Raw genomic sequence first — 25,714 nt, forward strand, 5'->3', positions numbered from 1 at the left:
TTTTTTTTTAATTTTTGTTATTTTTTTATTTTTGACAGAGCACAAGCAGGGGAGAGGGGGACAGAGGATCAGAAGCAGTCTCTACACTGTCAGCAGTGAACCTGATGTGGGGGTCAAACTCACTAACCGTGAGATCATGATCCTAGCCAAAGTTGGATGCTCAACCGAGCCACCCAGGTGCCCCAGGATTTATGTTTTTAAAAGATAACTATGGCTTTGGTATGGCTGAAAGATTAGTCCAAACAGATGCTTAGTTAAAATGAGAGAATTTAGGATAGTCAAACATAGTTTATTTGTTTGAACTTGAAATTAAATAATGGATGGCTAAGAGAATTAATGACCCCCTCCCCTCCCCCCCTTGTCAATCCCCTGCCCAAGAAAAAAAGGAAGGAGCTCTCTGACTTCAAATTTCTACTCTGCTTCAGACTGGCCTTTAAAAAGTATTTATTCCAAATTAAGGAACAGTGGTTTTGAAACCATTCTATAGTTCTGATAGCCCTAACAAAAGCTCGTTTTTCTTGCTCAACTCCCACCTTACCTCTTGCAAGCCTAAAATCTGAAGGGACAGCCTCAACCACAATCCTCTAAGAGGCTTAATTATAGGCAAGTCTCCATTACTTGCAGCTACTAAATTGTCATTTCTCTCAGATTGTTAATATAAATAAACCTTGGCTCCTCTAAATGTATTTGATAAGATGACTAAATGATGTAAATAAGATTATAAAAGAAATCATTTGGAGCCCCTGGGTGGTTCAGTTGGTTAAGTGTCCGACTCTTGATTGTGGCTCAGGTCATGATCTCACAGTTTGTGACTTCGAGCCCCACATTGAGCTCTGCGCTGATGGTGCAGAGACTGGTTTGGATTCTGTCTCTCCTTCTCTCTGCCCCTCCCCTGCTTGTGCTCTCTCTCTCTCAAAAAAATAGATAGATGGGGGCGCCTGGGTGGCGCAGTCGGTTAAGCGTCCGACTTCAGCCAGGTCACGATCTCGAGGTCCGGGAGTTCGAGCCCCACGTCAGGCTCTGGGCTGATGGCTCAGAGCCTGGAGCCTGTTTCTGATTCTGTGTCTCCCTCTCTCTCTGCCCCTCCCCCATTCATGCTCTGTCTCTCTCTGTCCCAAAAATAAATAAACGTTGAAAAAAAAAAATTAAAAAAAAAAAATAGATAAAGTTAAAAAAAAAAAAAAAAGAAAGAAATCATGTAACCAGGAGAGTTTTAAATCTATAAGCAACACCCGCCGACATATCAAGCTGTAATAAAATGACTGGACATCAATCTCATCATTGTTTTCTAAGAATTTCTTCAGTTTCCTAGTTCAAATTAGATACTTCAAAGCAACAAAATTCTATATTGTTTTAAAGATTCCAAAATTCACATTTTTCACTTGTTCATGGAATATCCTTTTTTTTGGTTTGAATTAGTAAATAAACATTATTAGCATGAAAATATATAACGCATAATCTTACCTCCACTTTAATTCTCTTCGGAGATAATTCATCTCTTTCTCCACATTTTGACCTGAAGAGAAAAACTTGAGAAGGTAAAAAATTTTATCCTGAAGACATCTCAATCTATAAACTTCCACCAAAACATATACCACTGGAACCTTTACACTGGAAGTAAGAGATTCATAGTGAACATGGACATAATAAAGAAGAGACTTTTTATCACTTCTAAATAAAATTAGAAAAATACGCAGACACACTTATACACTTTAAAAGGCCACTACCTAAGAACTACCCACAAAGAAATTACTTAATAAATATGTAATGATCACATAATGAAAAAGAAAAAAAAATCAAGGAGGTTTACACTGCATGATATCCTTTTATGAATCAGTAGAAACACTTCAGGATAAAATGACCAGTGGCTCTTTAAGATGAATGCTTAAGGCTACATAAGATTAAAATACATTTTGTCTATCTATTGAAACTACAGAGGCATTTTCCCTTGACCTACAGATCCCTCTTCTGGGAAATCTCCCAAAGGTACCTACAAATATTTGAAATACTATGGCCACTTAAACTACAATAAGCCATCAATTCTAAGTTATCCCTCAAAATAAAGATGTTAAAATGTAAAAAAAAAAAAAAAAGTATATCTCAGAACCAACAAAATACGTATGATGTTATCTATTATGGTGCTATTTATAATGATAAAAGACTAGAAATAACTCCAGTATCCATCAATAGGGGACTGGTTAAATAAATCATGGTATATCCACACAATGCAATACCATGCAGATGCAAAAAATAATGCTAGATGTGTACGTACTAACACGACAAGATCTCCAAGATATGTTAAAAGCAAGATATAGAATAATGTAAATATATGCTGCCTATTGTTTTTTGGAAAAAAGGTAAAAATGAGAAAATATATTTGTTTGCAAGTGCATAAACATACACTAGAAAGCTGAAAAAAAACCTAATAAAACCATTTACACACTGAGGAGAGGAAGAGGGTAAAAAGACAAGAACCAGAGTGCAACTTTTTTATATTACATATTCACATAGTTTTGACTTTCACATGATGTAAAAGTCTTATATATTTAAAAATATATTTAAGTTAAAAAACATATAAATGTACATACTACAAGAAATAGCTAAAAACTGTTGAAAGCAGCTGCCTCTAAGATGTGATGTGGTACTCAGAAGGGGGAAGGCGTGGAGCAGAGAAACGCTGAGTTTCATCATAAGCCCTGTGTACTGCATGACTCCCTAAATCCTGTATATGTATTACTCTGATTAAAGCAAATCATTTAAATAAAGCAATCAGAGAGGCGCCTGGGTGGCTCAGTCAGTTAAGCATCCGACTTCGGCTCAGGCCATGATCTTGAGGTTCATGGGTTCAGTCGGGCTCTGTGCTGACAGCTCAGAGCCTGGAGCCTCCTTTGGATTCTGTGTCTCCCTCTCTCTCTCTGCTCCTCCCCCGACTCGTGCTCAGTCTCTCTCTCAAAAATAAACATTAAAAAAATTAAATTAAGCAGTCAGAAATTTTGTAGAATACAGTGAAAAAAATAAATATATCACTGAATCAGCTCTTGATTAGCTTGTTCATTTAGTCTGCAGAATTTTACTTTGTGTCAGTTTGTAAACATGTGGGATCTTTCTTTAGGCAGGGTAGCAAATGAGGCTGCTAGGAGCTAGGGGGAAATCATGACAATGACAGCAAATGCCTACAACAGTGGTTTTTCAATCTGGAGCAGGCACCAGAATAATCTGAGATACTTGTGAAAATGTGGATTCCAAGGTTCCATCCAGAAACTGTGATTTATTAGGGCCGGGGAGGGTGCTCAGGATGTGGTTTCTGAATACACATTCAATTACTCCAATGCCAGTGGTCATTGGCATCTCCTCAGAGAAGCAGTCGCACACACAACTGATGGTGAACGAGAAGTTAGGGTCCATGTGGAACCGAAGAATACAATCAAAATGGTACTACAACCATTTTGCTTCGGGTTTAAGTGAGGATGAGATAAGAGGAATAAGATATTTATATCAAATTTTAAAGCCACACTGCTTTTCAACAAGTAAGTTTTTTATTTCAAATATTCCATATTGCACTTCCATATTTTACATGTCCATATTCCACATCATCTGGTATCTTTCAATTTTCCCTTAAATACTCATCAATGGAGTCTTTTTTATCTATTCTGCTAATCTCATTAGCTTGCAAACACCCTGCAGCAAAAGGAACCCCTTTGCTTCCTCAGAGAGTTCAACAAGTTCATATGGTAAGTGAGTATACAAAAAAGCCTACACATGCTGACTGACTAAATCCCATCCTCACACTCAAAACCAAAGCATCTGTGTGCGAAGAACGTCTAAAACCACTACCAGAACGATGCTGTAATACTAGGGAACTGCCTTTCAAAAGAAAGACAAAAGAGGATTTAAACAAAACAAGAAAAACCACTTTAGCAATGTCTGGAAAAATGTCCTACTCCCATAAAGCAATGTAAAAATATTGCCAATTAGTTAGACACTTACTTGGTGGTTCTGTAGGTATATTTGTAGGTGACTTCTCGAGAAATCTGCCTAGCCAGGGCAAATAGTTCATCTCTTCTCGTCAGCAGGGCGTTATCCTTCACACAGAGCTGAGCAGCCGCTTCATTAACAGTGAGCTGTGGATCCAAAACCAAGTTTAAAAGTTATAAACACCCTCATTTCACCAGTGTGAAAAATGCTTCACTTAAGGATATAAAAATGTCAGGTCATTATATAATGAGATCGTAATTTATAAAAATCAGGATGGGCCTTTCTTTATTCCTTATTAGTCCTAATGCCTAATTTCACAGGAAAATCACATCATCTACCATCTCTCAGGACTCAAATTAATCAAAATAGTCATCTTGGTTTTAGGTATTTATATGCTTAAAATACTTCTGTTTAGGTATGAGAATTTATAGAAAGTAAGCAAAATAAAATAAAAAGTAAAAAATGTTCTGTATCTCATTTTTATGAAAAGCCAGGGGATAGGATATGATTTGGTGATAACATTCCCCTAACTAAAAATGAGTATACATGGTCTGACCTATTTTTCAAAGTGAACGGATATGAAAATTCTTAGAAAGGAATAAAAATTAGATGACTGGAGTTAAATATTTATCAAATCACTTAGTACCAGAGTTATCACAAATTAGGGCCAAAAAGGAAAATCACTGTCTTGGAGTCAGTAATTCTCTAAAATTCATCGAATTCTACTTTTTCATCAAAGTGTTAAATAATGCCAATACAGAGTTGCTACCTGACAAAACATTCTGTAATGAAATTTAAAGTAGCAAATGTTACCTTTTAAATTCAAAACCTATTAATTTTTTCATAAATCAGAAAAAGTTTTTTTCACACAATTTTACCAACTTAAATTGATGGAGGGAACTGCGAAGAGGTATATCACACTTTTTTAAAAAGCAAGAAACATGCTGGTTCCACACATGACTGATGGCAAGATGAGAATGGGATTTGATGGCAGACAGATCTGAGAGGAGTCTTGCTCCATCACTTAGCATCTGTAGGACTTTGGGCATGTAAAATCTTCTCAGAGCCTCAGTTTTCTCAGAGGCAAAAACAGGATAATCAAAACGGGAACTACCTCAAGGGATTTTAACAAGAGATAAATGAGGAGACACACGTGGCACAAAGTTGTTCTTAGTTCTTGGTTTCCTTTCATAAAAAGGCAGGCATTTACTTTCTCCCTACCCAGGCATCCCACTTTATTCATAAAGATCATCTGCATTTAAATTTTCAAAAATAGAAGCAAAAGAAGAAAATAAATGCAGAATGCACACCTTCCATCTACTAACATTTTAATGTATATAGTCTACTATCTGTGAACATATAAACATACACGTGAATATAGATTTGCAATTGCCTTTTCTCACATACGCTACATTTTTGTACATCACGTATTAAGGCAGAAAGGTGGTTTGTTTACATCAGCACGTGGCATGTAAACTGATAAATGAATTTAAGTATTCTTTATGATCTCATTTTTACTAACTAGAAATATTCCATTATAGTTAAGAGTAATATATTATTTAAATCAACCTCACTCTGAACATTAAACTCCCCAGTTTTTCATGTACTACAAAGAAAGCTGCAAAGAACATTCTTAATTGTATATCTCTGCACACATATTCAATTATTTTCTTGGAATAAATTCCTATGAATAAACTCGTAAGGCCACAAAACATACTACATTTTAAAACTTACATATTTCACCAAATTACTCTCCAGAAAAATTGCTCCAAATCATAATGCTAGCAACAATTATATGAAGATCCATTACTCAGAATTAACTAACACTGGTTATTTTATTTTAAAAGCTTTACCAATTTAATGTATTTTCAATGACATTTGATTATAATTCACATTTCTTTAACTATAAAACTGAACCTTTTTTAATGTTTTTAAGTTGTTTTAAAATCTGCTTGCTCATGGCAGTTGCCTGTTTCTTCCATTGAACTATTTTGTTTCTTATGGACTTCAGGAACTTGAGAACATTAACTCTTCATGTGCAGAGGTATTTTCCTTTTTCAGTTTATCATCAGCCTTATAATTTTTGTCTTGGGTGCTAAGCATAGAAATTCCGTTCACACCCTAATAATACATAAATGTTTTCCTGTAATTTAGTCTAACAGCTTTATTTTTTCCACTTAAGTACTGAAACCATTTAGAATATGTTATGATAGGGGAGCCTGGGTGGCTCAGTCGATTAGGCATCCGACTTCAGCTAAGGTCATGATCTCACAGTCCGTGAGTTCGAGCCCCGTGTCAGGCTCTGTGCTGAAGCTCAGAGCCTAGAGCCTGCTTCAGATTCTGTGTCTCACTCTCTCTCTGCCCCTCCCTGCTCATGCTTTGTCTCTCTCTGTCTCAAAAAAAATAAAAAACATTTTTAAAAAGAATATGTTATATGATATAAATTACATACCTTACATCCTCCTCCCCAGATTTCCACCTGTAATTTACATTGGCTTATTCTCAAATAATTTTGCTACTGACAATGTTATAATAAACCCAAGTATCCTATTTTATTTGTAATGTTTATTTATTTATTTTGAGAGAGCCAGTAAGTGAGCAGGGGAGAGGCAGAGAGAGAATCCCAAGCAGGCTCTGCACTGTTAGTGCAGAGCCCAAAGCAAGGCTTGAGCTCATAAACCACTATGAGATCAGGACCTGTGCCTAAGTCAAGAATTGGTTGCTTAACCAACTGAGCTCCGCTGGGGCACACCCTCCCCCCCAACCCCAGCCTTCCTATTTTAAATCCACAACTGAATAGGAGAGCATAATAGAAGCAATGTATTTTCAGTCTTCTCCCCTCTTCCTAAAGAATCATCAATAGACCAATTTCTTCCCTAAGTGCTTTTGAAAGGCACAGTGTTAATGGAGCTAAAAGTGAAATATACTTAAAGAATGATTTCCTAAATAAATTTACTTCAATTTTGGCTTAGTAGTAGCTACAATGACCTTGAAGTCCTTCTCAAGCTCCTTCTTATGTAGCCTGGTCTTTCCTGTATTGATAACCCTAAATTAGTATGGAGAACTTCTGACTGTCATTAAGATATTTTAGTTGACAACACTTTAGAGGCACCACCTTATGCACAACCAGAGAAAATAACCTTTCAACATAAACTGAAAACAGTATTTGGTATTCTTTCCACCATCCTATCAGGAACCAAAAAAGCAAACAAACATAACACATCCTTCGTTACTTGAATTCAGGCTTAAAAGATAAAAAAAAAAAAAGTAGACTGAGCACTCCAGGCTCTTAGGGAGACCTCTGGTATTAAAATTGAGGTTGCAGAAATAACTATGGCCCACTCCAAGTTACAATAAGAAGCTGACTCATCAAGGTTACCCCTCAAAAATGTATTTTCTGTCAGTGTTTTCTAGACTTCATACTAATTAATAATTAAATCAATAAATATTATGATATATTTCGAAAACTTATACAAATACTCTAACACAGTAGTCACTGCAGTACCATACTAGCTTTTTAAAAATTCCAAGTGTCTAATTTTGTTAAAAGTATAAAATATTCTAATTGTTTACTTCCTCCAATTCCTCTTTTTGTGGCTAAAACCACCAAAATTCCATTCAATCTTGATGTAAAATATTTCTTGAAGATAGCTTTCTAGCATTTATAACTAGACTTAAAATTTCCTTTACTGGTAGTTAAAATTATAATCTTTAACAATCACATGATTTGACTTTCCACTGAGTATTGTTAGCATAAAAATACCATGAGAACGCTGTGTGATAGGGAGGCTCAAAGGCATTCAAGGCTTTCATTTTCCAGCACAGGGAGGGAATGACTGGCCCCCTGAAAGGAAACAACTAAAAAATGTTGGATGAAATGGAGGGGAAAAATATCTTAAATGCATCAATAAGCCAGCAAGACAACAGTAAGGGTTAGTCAGGCTCAAATGAATGAAGACAGTATCTCAAAGGAGTAAATTGAGGACAGTTGCTAAACCAGATGACCCCGAGTTTCAGTTTTCACGGCCTGAAGTGTGGGAACATCTCTCTGGGAAGAGAAGAAGAAAAACGCAGGATCCACTAAAGGTGAGGCATCTAAGACCCCTCCTCCACAAAGCTGAAATCCCAAAGCACTACACACCCACTATTAGCCTGAATTAAAAATACACCTGTACTCCCAGGAGAGTGCTGGGGAAATTACCTGTTTTGACCCTTGTTACTATGAGTGGGAGAAAACAGAAGATACTCTCTGGAGATTTCATAACTCCAAATCAGCCCTCACATGATTTTTAGCCTTAATTCACACTAAGTGGGCTGAGAATTTTTTTCAGGGGGTCCCAGACTTGTATTGTGCAGAAAACAGGTGCCTGGTGGAAGCAAAAGCAAATAACCTCTAGGAGAATCCATTTTCTTCCCAGACTTCCAAACATTCCCACAGTTCCAAGAAATATGAATGGTAGAAATCATAAAACATCCAAAGAAACAAGGCATCGAAAGTAATAATCAGCAGAAATGACAGCAGAATGAGCTCTCAAAGATTTCATTTAAAGAAATAAAAAGAGTTGAAAACATGACATGAATAATACAGTAAAGAAAAGACCAAGAAAAACTGAGAAATCAGGAGAGAAAAAAAACAGGGAGAGGCAAACAGAAGATTTCAAAAGCAGCCAGTAGTCAGATGACCACTGACTTGCAAACATAATAATGAAAACCAAAAGCCAAGGAAGTATCTTCAATTACTAAGGAAAGATAACAATATAGAATTTGATACACAGAATAAACAGCAGTTAAGAATGAGGGCAAAATTAAGCTATATTCCAGTGGTTGGGGTAGGTCAGTAGGCTTTCATTAAGAAATTCTACAATATGGGGTGCCTGGGTGGCTCAGTCGATTAAGCTTCCGACTTCAGCTCAGGTCATGATCTCTGGTTAGTGAGTTGGAGCCCTGAGTCAGGCTCTGTGCTGACAGCTCAGAGCCTGGAGCCTGCTTCGGATTCTGTGTCTCCCTCTCTCTCTGCCCCTCCCCCGCTCACACTCTGTCTCTCAAAAATAAACATTAAAAAAAATTTTTTTGAAGAAATTCTACAACATGTACCTCAGGCTAAAGGAAACTTAATTCCAAATAGTAAACCTGAGATCTGAAGAGGGGGAGGCAGGATAGAAATATAAAATAAGGGAAATGAATTCAAAATATTAGTCATTATAATAAATGTAAAAAGGTCAAATATTACAGTGAGAAGACAAAATTTGACTCGATTTTTTTAAGAAATCCAACTATTGGTATTTACAAGAGATGTATGTAAAACATGGATTCAGAAAAACTGAAAGTAAAAGGGTGCAGAAAACATAAAGCGATTACTAACAAAAAGAAAGCACATGTATTTATATTAATATCAAACAAAATGGGCTTTTTTTTTAATATTTATTTTTTGGCAAAGCGCAAGCGGGGGAAGGGCAGAGAGAGGGGGACAGAGGATCTGAAGCAGTCTCTGCACTGGCAGGCTGTCATCGCAGACCCCAATGTGGGGCACAACTCACAAACTGCAAGATCATGACCGGAAACAAAATCTGATGCTCAACGAACTGAGCCACCCAGGTGTGCCCAAAATAGGCTTTTAAAGCAAAATGTGTTATTAAAGATTGACATAGTTACTGCAAAATACAAAGAGAAACAGACAACTCCACAATCACAGGTGATTTTCAAACAAAAGTCTTCCTGATAGAGCAAGCAGACTGAAATGAAATGAAATGAAATGAAATGAAATGAAATGAAATGAAATGAAATGAAATGAAAAATGAAATGAAATGAAATGAAATGAAATGAAATGAAATGAAATAAAATACTACTTTAGAAGGTCTAGTGAAGTTAATAAGCTTGTTAAAACAGACACAGAACGCTCTACCAACAGCTACAGAAGCACATAAAAAAACACCACATACTGAACTGTAACTAAAATCTCAACAAATCTTAAAGCTTTGGCATCATGCAAACCTTGTGTTCTGACCACACTGTAATTCAGTTAAAAATCATTAGAAAAATAATTAAGGGAAACCCCTCATATTTGGAAATAAAAAAACATATAAATAGTTCATGGGTACGAAATCATAAATAAAGAGAAGTAATCAGAATTGGAAAAAAATAACTTGATACCAAAATTTTGGGAATTATGTTAAATCAATATAACCAGGTCTTAAGACCACTGCTGATTCTTTAGCTTAAAAAAAAAGTTTATAACAATGATTAATTCTGTAATTCTTTACTGCCCATGTACAGTGCATTTGGAAACAAATATAAAAATACATACAAGAAAAAAGAATTTTAAGTACCTGAGAAAGTTGAAAAAATGTTTTCAGGTGTAGATAACTTTTTGATTTTCATCCACTAAAGACCTACATACAGCTCTATGTCTTGAAAGATTGAAAGAACAGTATCCACTGCGTGTATATGAAGAAAACTCACAAACAGGAACAGTGAATTAACAGTAAATCATGTATTTCTATATTTGGAAATTGAAGACAAACCAGTATCGTTCTTTAATCTTAGGAATTTAGAAAAAACTCAAATATCTTTCATTCATTTTAAACAGTCAAGTGAGAAAATGTGAAATTATCATACTTAGATGGTACACTTAATGTAGCACCTTCTCTTTTAATTCTCTCAAGATTTCATAATTTCCACCAAGCTGTTGAATGGTTACTAGTTTGAAGGAAGCATCCTGATTCATAAACATCTATCCTAAGCTATAATTTTGGACCAGATTCACATACTTGAGTTACAAATAACAAGTGGTCTAAGTTTCAAAAATACAAGCCACATATTCTAAAGCCCCCACCCCCACATCTCAGCCTACTAGCATTCATTTTGAGTGTTCTCTTATTTTGGGAAACCCACGATAATCTCATTACCTAAATACCATCTGTACCTATTTATCTACAGAAGCAAAGAACCCTTTAGCAAAAACCAAGTGTGAAATAATTTTTCTCTCTTTTAAAAGTAGGTTAGGACTTCTAAAAGAAAAAAGTGAGGTTGATTTGGTTTATTAAAGTCATCTCTTTAACATATGTTTGCTTTGATAATAATACTGGCTCAATTCTGTGTTTCATCTGCTATGTTTAAAAAAATCACATAAAAACTAGATTAAAGCATGAAACTAAAACTGCCAACATGTTTTTCCCTTTGTTTTCTACTAATGACAACCACAACAACTCCTCTATTAATTCATAGGTAGTGAAAACGTCAAAGTGTATCAGAATTATAACACTAAGTATTTTCTGGATCTATTCCTAAATCCTTGTGAGTCTGTTATTGTATGGCAACAATATGTATAACAATTGCAAAAGGATATGCCCAACATATATCAAATTACAGATTCGCTGTTACTTTAAGGCATTTTACTAACCAATTTCCTTATTTTGAGCTCCATTATGCATCCAAATTTAAAGCATTTAAAAAGATGAGGTAGTGAAATTGCTGAAAACAAGATTAATATACAAAAATCAGCCAGTGATAGTAATTAAAAAAAAGTGGGGAAAAAAATTTCATTTACAATTATATCCCTTTTAAATCCTATATATTTGCATACCCTGTATTAAACAAAATAAATTTAAATATATAATAAACATTTAACATGCATATATATAATACGCAGTACTTGACCTAACAAAAAATGTGCAAAACCTATGTGATATGTGAATAAAGAACTATAAAATTACTGAGGAATATGTAAATATAGACACTATACTTATTGTATGGGCGTTTTCATTATTGTAAATATGTCAATTTTTCCCAAGTGAATCCATACCTTTAAGGAATTTCTAATAAAAATAGCAACAGAAAATTTTGGGAAATTTAACAAATGCATTAAAAATTTCATTTGAAAGGAGAAATGCATATGGCTACCTAAAAAAACAGAAGCAACAAGACTACTGAAGGAACACTTGCCTTTCCAGATACCAAAATATATTATTTAGCTATACTAATTAATGTAACTCTACACTGGTATAGGAATAGAGAGTTAGACTAATGAAATCAAACAGGACAAGATCAGTAAATAACACTACATAAAATCAAACTTCAGTATGGCAATGAGTCTGAAAGGTCAAAGGACAAATGATAATCTGTGAAAATGTTTACAACGTGAGACAAAAGGTTAATATCCTTAAAATATAAAAAGTTCTATCCAATCAATTTTTTAGAGGTTAAGAAGAACCCCAACATTAAAACAAAGGATAAGAACATAAAATTGGATGTCCATTACACATATAGAAAGATACTCATCCTCCCTAAGGAAAGTAAATATGAGCAATGAAAATTTTTCATCTGTTAGACTGGCAAAGATTAAAAAGAATGATAATTGTAGTATTAGCAAGAGTGTGGAGAAATGGATACCTGCATATAGTAATGGCAGTATAGAAGTTGCAGAAGGCAATTTAGCAGTATCTACTAAAATATTAAATCTAGATATTCTCTGATCCCATAATTTTAGATGTTGGAAGCTATTCCATAGAAAAATATGCATGAGTCTGTCTGTAAAGGACCAGGTGTATAATATTCATGTACCACCATACATAGTATTGAAAAAATAGAATGACCTAAATGACACCAACAAGTGAATGGTTCAGATAAATAAATAATGGCACATTCACATTATGGAATATAATGCAACACAAAAATTAAAAAGGCACCTCTACGTTTACTTACTTGGAAAGATATCTAACAGTATATTCTACTGTGAGTGTACTGTTAAGTTTTTTGGAAAAAAAAAAAAAAAAAAAAAAAAGAATTTGGAGGGCCACCTGGGTGGCTCAGTCGGTTAAGCATCCGGCTCTTGGTTTCCGCTCAGGTCACGATCTCACAGTTTCCTGAGTTCAAGCCCTGCATCCGGCTCCACGCTGGCAGCACGGAGCCTTTTTAGGATTCTCTGTCTCCTCTCTCTCTGCCCCTACCCCACTTGCTCTGTCTCTCTCAAATAAACTTTAAAAAGAAAAAAAAAAAAAAAAAAAGGAATACCAATGTGAAAATTAAAAAAAAAAAAAGGAATTTGGAGAACAGTGTGCAAACTATGATCCCTTATTTGTATGTGTAAAGAAAACTATCTGAAAGTTTACAGATTCAATTACTTTACATCCTTTTGTAATGACTGAATATTTTGCAGTAAGTATACATTCTTTTCTGTGTTAAAGTACAAATCTTAGGAGAAAAATCTAACGTTTCTTACATGGAATACTATATTCAACTGAACATTTTTTCAATCTTTACAGGATAAAAGCTATTTAAAAAATCAGCAATAAAATCGCCTTTTTAACTCTTGAAAATGTGTTTATTTTCTAAGCACATATTGAGTGTGTTAGACTCTGAAGATATAAAAATGAATGAGACATTACCTCTGCCTTGAAGGAACCCAAAGTAAACTGTGAGGGACAGACTAGTATTCAAATAAGTACAATGAAGTGCCGAAGTTACTATGACAGTAGTATACGTAGGGATAAAAATGGAAACGGAAAGGGAGATCATTCTACTTGTGGGAAAACATATCAGAACAGACTTAAGCTTATGCTTGAGTGAAATCTTAAAGATGATGCACTGACCAGATGGACAAGAAGAGAAAGGAAGTACGTGCAAAAGAGATATATATGCATTCTTCTAATTAAGGAAGATATTTCTGGACAGAGTGCTACAAATATACAATGATGAGAATCTGAATGCCAAATGTCAAACCAAAACAATTTTCAAACCTATAATAATAACGTTCATCTAATATAATTTTATTTTCTATGCTAGCTGAAAATTCCTTTTAAGTTCCAGCTATTTTTTACAAATTGCTTTTCTAAAAAATGTCTATAAAAATGCTTTTTAAATGGTTGTATTTAAAATCCTGTTTTATTTCTTCATTAAAATACAAACTGCCTTCTAAGTGCACAGACTTTATGCTTTCCCTGCTTAAATTCTTCCCCTACACCGTAGTTCCAAAGCTGAACATGTTTGAGTCCAACGCAAAAACACCCCAACACAATAAACAAGGTCTATTTTCATAAAAGAGTTTATATTTTGCGAACACCTAGAGGTTCTTAACACTGCTTTCAGGGAGTGTATCTCCTTCGCTGCAAAATATTACCCAACTTACCTCTAAGGAACAAAACCTACCACACACATACAAAGAAAAATGTGGGCCTTTTACCTCATGAAGCGTGAGATGTTTCCCATCCTTTCTCTTTGAGTCAAACCTGCCATATATTGCACTGTACTTTCGAATTTCCTCCTCTTTGTGTGGATCATCGTCACTCATCTCAAAGATGTGCCCGATCATTTTGGCCAACTTCTTGTTGGTTTTTAGCAGCTCTTTCACTTCATTCAAGTCACTTTTTGGCAGCGTGGGGGCCATCCGCTCCACACACTCGGCCACAGACAGCGCGGCGGCAGCGTCCAGGGCCTCGCTGCTTTCCTTCGGGGAAGCCGGGGAGCCAAGGTCTGCCGGAGAGAGGCTGTGCTCGCTTTCGGTGGCGTGGTGGCCTTGCCAGAGTCTGGACTCCCCGATACCCTGCAGCACTAAGCTCCCCACCACATCTGATTTCCCCTGTCCCAAACTCTGCACACAAGTGGTGGCAGCGCACTTGGGGATTTTTAAGTGAGGTTCCCGGGCACTGCTACTCCTGTCATAACTGCTGCAGGATATCCCCAGCCACGTTGGTGATCCCTCTGGTAACTTATAGATGGGTATGCTACTGACAGGCAGGGAAGTCAGTGGCTGATTGAAAAGGCCAGGGTTTGTAACCCAGTCTCTCAAAGCTTTCTGTAGCCTTCTGACATGAAGGGGTTTGCTAGCCATGCCCACGAGCGCCATGATTTCCAAGAATTCCTCTTCTCCAGCTTCACAGAGCTGCTGGACATCATCACCACCTTGTTGAATAAAGGCATCAAAGTAAGACAGCAGATTGGCTTTTTGTAATATTCTATACAACTGCAACTCCCCCAGGGTCCTGGGTAAGGCCGCAGCCATTACTGTGGATGGTCTTAACCTGCAAGAAGAAGAGAGGAAATACTCATCTCACTTGCTCCAAAATTCTTAAACCTGTTTTTCAGACACCACAGGATTTACAAATACAGTGTGGGAAGAACAAAGACAAGGAGCATTTGCATAGCAACCGTTAAGGAAGCATCCCCCCTCTACATAAGTTCTCTCATTTTATTCTCCTACCAATCCTAGTGGTCAATATAATTGTTTCCATTTTAAAGTGAAAACTATAAAGAATGCAAGTAATTTGCCTAAAATCTCACAACTAGTTAAGCAGAAGTCTAAGACTCAAACCAAGGCTTACAGGGCTCTATATCTTCTATTTTTGACTTTTCACGTTGCTGCTTCCATGGTATGGATACAGAGGTGAAGTGAAGGATAATCAAATTCAGAAGGACATAATAAGTATGTTATACTGCCATTTGCCGAATACTTATTTTGCCTCAGACAATATGACAAATACTTTACATCTACAGATGGTCCCCAACTTACAGGTTTGACTTACGATTTTTCAACTTTGCGATGGTGCGAAAGCCATATGCATTCAGTAGAAACCATGCTTCAGATTTTGAATTTTGATCTTTTCCTGGGCTAGCAATACTCTCTTGTAATGCTGGGCAGCAGCAGTGAGCCAACGCTCACAGTCAGCCACACAATCATGAGGATAACAACCAATATGCTTACCATCATTCTGTGCCCATGCCAACCACTGGTTTTGACTTTCAGTATTCAATAAATTACATGGATATTCAACACTTTATTATAAACTAGGCTTTGTGTTAGATGATTGTGCCCAACTGTAAGCCAATGTAAGTGTTCTGAGCACGTTTAAGGTAGGCTAGGCTAACCAATGATGTTCAGTTAGGTTTGGTGTATTAAACCCGTTTTCAACACATGACATGTTACAACTTACTGGAATGTTACCCCAACTATAAGTCAAAGAAGATCTTTAATCCTCTCAACAGCCCTGCGAAATTGGTATAGTAATTCCCATTTTATGAAGAAAAATTAGCAAGATTAGTCTGGCAGGCAGAGGAAGATAGATTTCAGTATGAATTGGAGGTGAGAAGATAGAAGGTGGTGGTAATTTAAGAACCAAGAAAAAGAGAAGGAGGAAAAATTCAAACAAATAAATGACAGGACTTGGTGATCACTTAGATGTAAGTGATGAAGGAAAGGAAATGGCTACCATTTTTTGACACTTTCTGTGATTCCACGAAGAAAAGAGTTAATAGATGACTACAGGATTACACAGTCTAAGAACCGCGACAGGCATTGGGGATACAGAAAAATCAGGATGATGAGATTCTCTTTCAAACATATGGCACTTGAAGATGGCGTAAGGTAGAATGCTTAAATAGATATGCCCTGCATGCAAAGTAACAGACTGGAGCCTAAGTGTGTATAACGGTTAGAGATACAGAATGGAAAAAGGGAGAGTGGAACAGCCCTCCAAAGAAACAGAGGAGAGCCTAAGACAGAGTCCAGGAAGAAACATACTCTTAGAACCCAATCAAGACAGAGACGCCTGCTTTTAAAGAGACAGAACAAGACCCAGCAAAGCACTTCTTGACCTCTTAGCAGCCTTTAAAAGTTATTCACAGTTGCCTGGAGACCTCCCACGTACAAAGAGGAGTTGGCCAAGTACTTCCATTTAAGAGAAACAAACAAACATGTTGTAATCAACCTACTCCTTTAGGATTAAAAAGTATCCTATAGCCCTCCATGGAGAAAGTTATCGAAAGCCAAAAGAGTATGTACATCAGAGGAAAACGGAAGCTCCACTTGCAACTCAAAATTGTACAGAGCAACAGTTAACTGGGAGATAGTCTTAGGAACATCTCTAAAGGCCAGGAGGTCATCCAATTTTTGGGACTTCTGTTTTATGTCATTGACCAGAATGCTATACAAAATCCTAGTCTCAGTCATCCCATTGAAGAAGAATGTAGCTCTCTAACACCCTAAGGACTGACTTCTAAGGGGACCTCTGTGTCATCCACAATCTGCTTGGATCAACTAGTGACTTCCTCAAATTTTATGGTTCTTTATTTTACAAGGGTATTGCCAGGTGACTTGATGACCTGTCCCCAAGGGTTATATCCCTTTATAAGGGATATTAAAAAAAAACTTAATTGGGGAGCAGCAGCCATCACTTGGGGTGCTACTAAAAAATACAATTTCCTACGTCACAGAGTTGTACCCTAGGAGACTCATGATTTGATAAATTTGGCAACATACACTAGAAGATCCCTATTTAGTACACCTTCTGGGTACCACAAACTCCTACATATTGTGATCATCCAGATTTTTTAAGTCTACCTTCATATTCATGCCACCTCAGCCCTCTGGATAAAAACATTCTCGCATCTTCCAAATCACCCACAAGAGGATCCGCTTGCCCTCCCACTCCAGGGAGCCTCTCCAGGGAGAGAGCGTTTCATCCAGCTGGACACTAAAACCTAAGAACACAGTTCTTTGGAACTACAGACGCAAGATAAAGTCCGTATTGAACTACATTATACCAAATAGAAGGACTTCCAGAAAGTGTCTGAGGTAGAAAAAAGGAAACCTCCTTTCCCATCATGCACCTAATGCAAGAGCTTCAAAGACTTTCAGCTCAAGAGTATACAAAAAAAAAAAAAAAAAATACAGGTACACACACAATCTTTTTAATAAAAGGACTATAACTTTGCAGGGTTTGTGATGATTTCATCATATGTGCTCCCCCAAATTATACAATAAAGGAAAGACTACATGAGAAAATCTGTAAGAATAGTTTTTGAATCTTTTTATTAGCAATAAGAAAGGAAAGGAATATATGTTAGACAAATATAAAACAGAAAAAACTTAAGGAGAACTAAAGACCCAAACTTAAGTTTTTATTCTTCTGACATTAAGTCTATAAGTTTGGAAAATATTAATTTAAAATGTCTATCCTTTCTCATCTTTACCTAGAAAGAAAAGAAACCCTCTAGTTCCTAAGGGGGTAAGAAAGCAGTGCCATTAAGAAAGCAGTAATTATTATACTGCCTCCGTAATGACTGATAGGACCAAATGTGCATTTCCAAAGTCAAGATACCAGATGAAAGATAAATAAGTCAACTATTTAGAGTCCCAGGAGGCTTCTAAAGGCCCACACTGACTGCTGGGAAAGGAGTTTTCTCCTTAAGCTTTTGCTTTAGGAGAATGTTTCAGTTTCCTACAAAAGCCAGTTGTGATAATTTAAACACCCACCACTTCATACATTAACTTGATTTGATTTAAAAGAAAATTCTTATAAGATGAGTTTTTCTGTTTTTACAAACGCTGTATCTATTCATGCTTCAACATGAAGGTCAAACAAGTCAAGAGCAAGCATCTATCTACATCTCTCCAATCTTTAGTAAATATAAAAAGATCCGAACGACAACACGATAAACAGGTAGCTAATAGTATAGTAAATCTACCCAGCTGAAAACTACTGCTACCTGGCCTTTGCAGGATGCTGAAACAACCATGCTGAGTCTGACCTTTTTATGAATTCCAAAGTTAAGAGAAACCGGTTACTAATTTTTACTGCATTCAAAATCTCAACCAAAGGCCTGCTGCCTATATACAGCAAACCTCCACCTGTACTAGCTTGAATGTTCTCAGCCTGGTCAGTTCAAGAGGAAGAGGAATTAAACAACAATGGATTCAATTAAGGCCATTTGTTATTCATTAATCTATTTTTAATGGTAATAATTGTTACAGAACCTTAAAAACAAACTCACTTTGCTTCCTTACTGGATACCATCAGTCACCTGTCAGATTCGAATTATGCTCAATAAAATAAGGGGTTAGCTTGGCCCAGAAAACTTGACAGGTCAACTCCTACTATTTTGTCCTTGAACCACAACGAAGCACTTAATATGGCTACAGGAAACAAAACTTCTCTGGCATTTAGTGTAGGACAGAGGCCTTTACTGGTCACTAGAGAAACAAACCTTTCCCTTAAACCTGCCTGAATCCATTCCAAGAAGTTTCCGCCTGCCTCCTGGTCCTACAACTCTATCAAAACTCTCAAGCAGCTATTATCATTAGCCTCTCTCTTTAACCTCTCTGCAGCTTGACAGAACTCCATGAAACACTCTATACCTGACTTTGGTAATGGCAATGCCTTCCTTAAGTGCAAGAGTTCTCTCAACTTTTACATTAAATCTCTTTTCTATTGTCTTTCCATATTCTCCATCAAAAGAGAATCTCAACCACTCCCAGGCTTCAATTATCACAAAAAGCAGACTGACCTCCAAATCGTTATCTGAAGATTGGACCAGTGCCAGGGACCGTGGGGTTACTGGCAAATGTGCAACAACCACTGGCTAGTGAGTAAAAAACATGCCTTTCACACAGGCCTACTTTGTGAATGAAAGTAAACACCTTGTGATTTAATAAAATAATAAACTTATTTAAAAGTGCAACCGAATTCACAGTAGTGGTCGAAGTGGTCACAGTAGCTGTTGTCATTACAGTATATGTTTCTCACTCAAAAATACTAAAAAATATCAATGAACATGTGCAATTTTTTAATTAAAAAAATAATCTTCGTAACTGAAAAGTTTGAGAACCATCAGACCAAATCATTTTTCTGATAATTTCGCATTTCAACTACTACCTGGAAATTGTCAAAACTTCGCATTTTCCTCCCTTCTTCCACACTCCCAAATCTACTCTTCCCAACTCTTATTTCTTTAGTTGCGCCACTACTCTTTCATCTTTGTTTTCCTCTTCCTTTCTCAAATCCTCATCTCTTTAAACCACATCACCACCCTTTTTCTTTCTCTGCCTCAAAAGCACCCAATTCTAGTTTTGACTGCTTCTTGCTTCAACTTTGAAAACAGCTCCCCCTTACCTTCAATACATCCCAGACTGCAATACCAACTTTATCTTCCTAAAGATCTTCCTCTTTACTCCACCTGTGCAAATGCCCCCACTTCAAGGGAAAGAAATCCAAACTACTCATACAGGCATCCCAGACCCAAACCTACCTTTCCACCCTTCTCTCTGGTCCCAAACATGCCCCTGTGCTCATGCCAAACTGATACACCGGGCATTCCTCGAATGTGCCTCCCACTTCCCTGCCCCTGTGCCAGGCACGCTCCCTCCCACCCACCTCCACTAGCCTTTTCCATAAAGCCTTTCCCACACCCCCTTGGTGTAGGTGTCCTCTCCCTTCTCTGAACCCCACACTACTTCCTGTCTCATTTTTCCCCCACTTATTCAAATATGCCAGTTACTGACCTAGTCCTGGGGATCTGGAAGAAAGATGACCTTCATGGGGAATGAGTTAAGAGGGAGTAGGAAGACAGATAAGCAGACACTTAAACACTGTGACAACTGCCATTCTAAGTGTTATACATAAGAAGCCACAGAACAGAGAAGCAACCCCACCTGGCTCTGCGCAACAGGTTACTGTCAGGCTATAAGCTCCCTGAGGGTAGGAACCGGCCTTGTTATCCCCTCTGTTCCTAGCAAAGTGCTCAATGTAGAATAAAGTCTCTATGAAGGCTGCTGTTGAATGAAACCAACATTTGAGCCAAAATCTGGTCATTGGCCCCCTTTCACATACCAAAAGGGATGCTCTCTGTGTAAATTGGTGTCCTGAAGAATTTCGAATCTAGTAACAGTGCTTTAGCTGTTACTTTCCCTATAATCTCCTACATTCTCTCATCCTCAATATTTATTTCTCATAAGGCTGTATGGTTGATTCCCATAACATGGCTATTTTTCCAAGAGATCAAAGGATGCATTCCCTGATGCAGAAACTACATATGATTAGTGTTAGAATATACTTCATGTGTTAGTCCAGACCCAGCACCAGCATTTTAAGAGATCATGAAAGAGAAGTCTTTTCCCTCCATTTCCACAAATAAAAATGCAATCTAAGCTATCCTCAAATAACAAATACCAAATGGATTCATAATCACTACTCTTGAATCCTCCTCTTCATGACATAGGAAATATACACACTTTTGTGAAGTCTGTGGCATTCCAAAGAGGAGAGACTCTTCCAGCAGTGAGGAGAAAGCAAGGGCAAAATCCCAGTAAAATGTGACTGATTTTTTATGCAAAGGACTATAAATTCCTTCCTCCCAACACAGCCTGAAATTTTTACTTTAAAATTGTCTAAGTTAACAGCAGCTTCTTACAGATTTATAAAAAATGTGAAAAAAACTTGGGAAGTTAGCTCATGAGTCATTTACAGATTAAGGTGAATTAGTTCCACCAGACTGTTTTCCTCTTAACATCTAGATGAGATCCAGTGTGTGCCAAGGAATGAAAGATAGGGACTGGAAATGGTAAGGAAAAAACAGGAAACTTGAGGGTAGAGACCGCATTTAAAGCCTCTGAAGTACCACCAAGTTCGGAAGACTGTAGCTTAAAGGTATAGGGCCTGGGGAGAAGGGCTCAGTGGGTTACAACACAGGTTGAAACACAAAAGGTTTATGAAAAGCCAGAACTGGGCTTAGGAATGGATGAGCCTTAAGCCTAGGAAATGAATTCTAACTTTCGTCCTAGTCCTACAACTCAAGTTAAAATCATTAAGTTTAGTTACATCACGGCTTACACTTAAGACTGCAGACTTGGCCTAGGCACTAACTCCTGTATGTTCCAAGTGCCAAATAATTTACTTAAACACATTTATTACTAAGCATTTAGTGATCTTAAGGTATTTTGGATCTCATTGCTGTCATAGCTCTGAATTAAACATATAGCTCCTAATGGATATTAGTCGTAACTTGGGAAACTTAAAATGTTCCCTCCTATTGATTTTTTCTGATTTCTGAATGAAGCTGGAGAAAAATGTCTTACAGACCCCTTAAAGTTTTAATTAAAGTATCCAATGCTTAAGTTTAATCTATTAAATTAGAAAAACAGTATATTATATTTATTTTTTCAATTAAACAATAACTACGCATTAACATAGGTATTTTATAGGATACGGCTGGAAATTCTTCAATTAACTCACAGCCAAATCATTCAAGAAACATTGTCCTCTGAGCACACAGAATGCATGTAGTGTATATAAATGTTATCACTTTTTTCAGAAATTTCTCTTTGGGGCACCTGGGTGGCTCAGTCGGTTAAGCGTCCGACTTCGGCTCAGGTCATGATCTCGCGGTTCGTGAGTTTAAGCCCCGCATCGGGCTCTGTGCTGATGCCTCGGAGCCTGGAGCCTGCTTCGGATTCTGTGTCTCCCTCTCTCTCTGCCCCTCCCCTGCTCATGCTCTGTCTCTCTGTGTCACTAAAAAATAAATAAATGTTAAAGAAAGAAAAAAAAAGAAATTTCTCTTTAAAATTAAATTAATGTACTGTGCAAATTAACGTGCAGCCCCCTAAACAGAATGTATTGAGAAATGACAAACTATTTGAAACCCTAATGGTATGTTTTAGCTGTGAGAATTCTGACAAGATGAGGATTACTATTTTTTCCCAGCATCAACTTCTCTGATTTCCCACTTGTTCCATTATTAAGTTTAAGAGAGTTTAAGACACTCTACTATTGTACTAATTTTTTGAACATGTCAGATCAAAAAGGAAATTTGCATTTAATATCGTAACTGTGCTAATCTTCATTCTACTGAAAAGTATGAAAGAAGCAGGTAAGATAACACTAAATCCAAAGCAAAGGGGCTAGGGACCTTTTATTATGCCTGAATGGGGATTATTTATTCCTTAATAGATTTAAAGAACTCCATGATGAAATATTCATATGCAAGACAATTACACATTAGCAAGATCTAAACTGTTCAAAACATTATAAAATGGTCCTTTCCATGAAAGAAATATAAAGCATAAAACATCATATTCATAATGCACATGAAGAGCACCAACAAAAATAAACAGACTTCTAATGGAATAGATGAGACCCAAGTCTTAGAAAAGAGTCTAGGTCAAGAGACACACAAACCTGCCATATTTGTTTCCATTCAACTACCTTTTACTTTAAATATTTAAAGCTCATGCAATAGATTCTTCAAAGGTCTTTCCCACTTTGTAATACATTTAATTTCTTCTTTCAGAGCATCCACAATGCAAACCCCCAAAATCCTTAATAATAAACCATTATGTCCTTAAAGTGTGATTAAAATATCGGAAGCTTTAACTGATTGATTCTCAGAGGAATGAATATCTATTAACTTTCCTATAGGAAAATGGGTGTTCCTTAATAGTCACAAAAAAAGGAAAATTTTAAATTATTTTAGCTGAGATTAAATTATATCAATAATTCTGAAAAAGGATGAGATTTAATTAATATATCAAATTACTTATTAGACACATAAACTCACTAAATTTTCTTTTATCAGGTTTAGTATTCCTAAGGATTTCTGTCATTTTAATTACATCCACAATTAGCAGGCAGAATGAAATAAAATTAAAAGTCTACAATGCCTCAATGTTATTATTATTAATATGGATTCATTCACATATAACAGAGAATCACCAGAGACAAGGAATAGGAGATTTTTCTAATACCAGGATGGCATATTAACTTTTGTGCAAGATGCTAAACTAATAAAATTAAAACAAGAAACTCTCCCATGGTTCCTTGAAATTATTTTCTTTCGAGACCTAATTTTCCAGCATCCAACACCCCAACAAGAACAAAGAAGGCTGACCTTGCCAGACAGCTATACATTCTTAAGAGGACTTTTATATGTATTTTAATACCTAGGGGTATAACATAATTTTTAAGCTTAATTAAAGGACAATATTAAATGTCTCAAATGATATTGAAAGATAGAGGAAAAAGGATACCCTTGAATCTAAGAGCCCACTTCTACTGGCACTTAGGTTAGAAGCAGCTCTTTTAAGCCTTCACCCAAAATAGAGAAAGTCCTATGCATCGTTTTCCAATATTTCTCCTTAAAACCCACACATAAATTGTGACGTGTCATAATTTGGTATGTTTCACAAGGGAAAATCTTCAAAAAAGTGAAAATCTAAAAAGGTAATTCACTGTGTGCACACTTTTCTAACAAAACAGCCTAGCATTTCCTACGTGACTAATCTATTTTAAATTCCGTTCCTCTGTTCCTATGCAATCTAATATTATCTATTAAAACTGCCAAAATATTTTTAAACAAGATCTGAGAATTTCCCTCTCAGCTTCTGATCTTTGCACTCCTTGAGTTTGCAGACACGTCACTGGCAAACCAATTGGTAGTGACAGGTTACTCCAAGTCAATTCTTTGGGATGCAATCTGAAATTGACAGTTACCCCAAATTTTCCATGCCTCACGGATCTCAATGAGCGTGGTGGGATAAAGCTACATGCAAGTCAAAGATTCCTTCAGATCACCGGCTGCAAACTTGGTCTGCAGAATCTATACCTGAATCTTCCAACTCAATTATCCTTTTCCAAGACGTCGGAATATTTTTATATTTTTAGGCTTACTTGGAAGTGTCGTTTCATATCTTAAGCCTTGTGAACCCTGAGATTGAAAGCCATAAACCTGATAGCACTTGCAATGTTTCTCCATGAATAAGATCACACACCTCTGCCTGCATCCAAGGCTTTTACGTCCCACATGTGTTTGCAAATTCCACACTCGGCCTTAGTGAGCACGAGTCTCTCGCTTCCCTGCACCTTGGTGCCAAGTTTCTGTAAGCCACTTCCAAGCAAAACTCTCCTTCCGCTTTTAAAAAGAAAACTACATTTGGAAGGAGAGGATACCCAGGAGAAAAATTAAGACTGAGTGTAACATTTCTATAAAGTAAACAAATCAACAAAAAGATTCCCCCCCCCCCGGGGAAGGTGGCTGCAAAACTCAGGAGCCAGCGCGAACACCCACCACGCACAATACACCACGCACCCCCGAGCCCCGCGCGACGACCCCAGTCGCGTTAGAATGGACTCGCACCCCTGGCTCTCTCGGAGGAAAGACGCACAACCCAGGCCCGCTGCCTTGCTCGCCCTCTTCTCGCTGCCCCGCGCACCGAATTTCTCCGGGAATCGCCCACACGAGCCAGATGCCGCCCTCTCCTTCCGGTGGCGGCCGCGCGGGGCCCGCTCCCCAGGACGCCGGCCCCCGAGTGCCCGCGCGGCCCGGCGACTCTGCCGCCCCAAGTTCGCCCGCCGCCTCACGAGCGCCAACGCGTCTCGCACTTGGCAGACAGCGAGCAGGTACGTACTCGGCCAGCGGCTGCAGCGGTCTTGGCACACTCTCCCGCGAGGACTGCTCAGCCCCAACTCCGAAGTGACGGCCCCCAGTTCTCCCTCCTCAGGCGGCAGCGGCGGCCGGGACGCCCCCGCTCCCATCGAGGGGGAAGGGAAGGTGGTGGGCGCGCTCTCCCTGCTTCCACCCCAGCTCGGACCCGCCGCTCCTTCCTGCCCGCCAGCCCCGACGGCGCTCCGCTCGGCCGCGTTGGCGGCGGCGGCTCCTCAGGGCTCCGGCGCGCGGGCGGTGGCAGCCGCACCTCCCCCGCCGCGTCCTCCCTCCTCCTCCTCCCTTCCCTTCTCCTCCCGGAGCGCGCTGCACCCTCCCCCTCCCCCGCCCGCCTCCGCCGCCTCCACCCCCCGCGCGCTGTCACATTGGGAGATTCCGCTCTTGCTACATTCGCCGCTCCGGCTCCCGCCCACGCGCGGCCGAGTGACGCAGATCCCGGCGTGGGCCGCCGCGGGGCGGGGGCGGGGGCGGCGGCCGCCGGGACCCGGGCTCGGCCTCTTCCCGCCGCCCCCTCCGCGGAATCCGGAGGGCGGCCCAT

General features: G+C 38.0%; 1 protein-coding gene across 2 annotated transcripts in view; it reads right to left on the minus strand.

The window, feature by feature from the left end:
- NAB1 (NGFI-A binding protein 1) overlaps positions 1–25,278 on the minus strand; it is a 43,480-nt gene extending 18,202 nt beyond the window's left edge. For both annotated transcript variants that reach the window (XM_047872532.1, XM_047872531.1), the window contains exons 1-4: positions 25,142–25,278; positions 14,153–14,990; positions 3,988–4,121; positions 1,465–1,516 (exon numbers count right to left, since the gene is read on the minus strand). In XM_047872532.1, the coding sequence (XP_047728488.1) occupies positions 1,465–1,516; positions 3,988–4,121; positions 14,153–14,971 (1,005 nt within the window). In that variant the 5' untranslated portion in view covers positions 14,972–14,990; positions 25,142–25,278. The remainder of the gene's footprint in view (positions 1–1,464; positions 1,517–3,987; positions 4,122–14,152; positions 14,991–25,141) is intronic.
- Positions 25,279–25,714: the final 436 nt, after the last annotated feature.

The sequence above is a fragment of the Prionailurus viverrinus genome, chromosome C1 (genome assembly GCF_022837055.1).
Source record: "Prionailurus viverrinus isolate Anna chromosome C1, UM_Priviv_1.0, whole genome shotgun sequence".
Taxonomy (NCBI): Eukaryota; Metazoa; Chordata; class Mammalia; order Carnivora; family Felidae; genus Prionailurus; species Prionailurus viverrinus.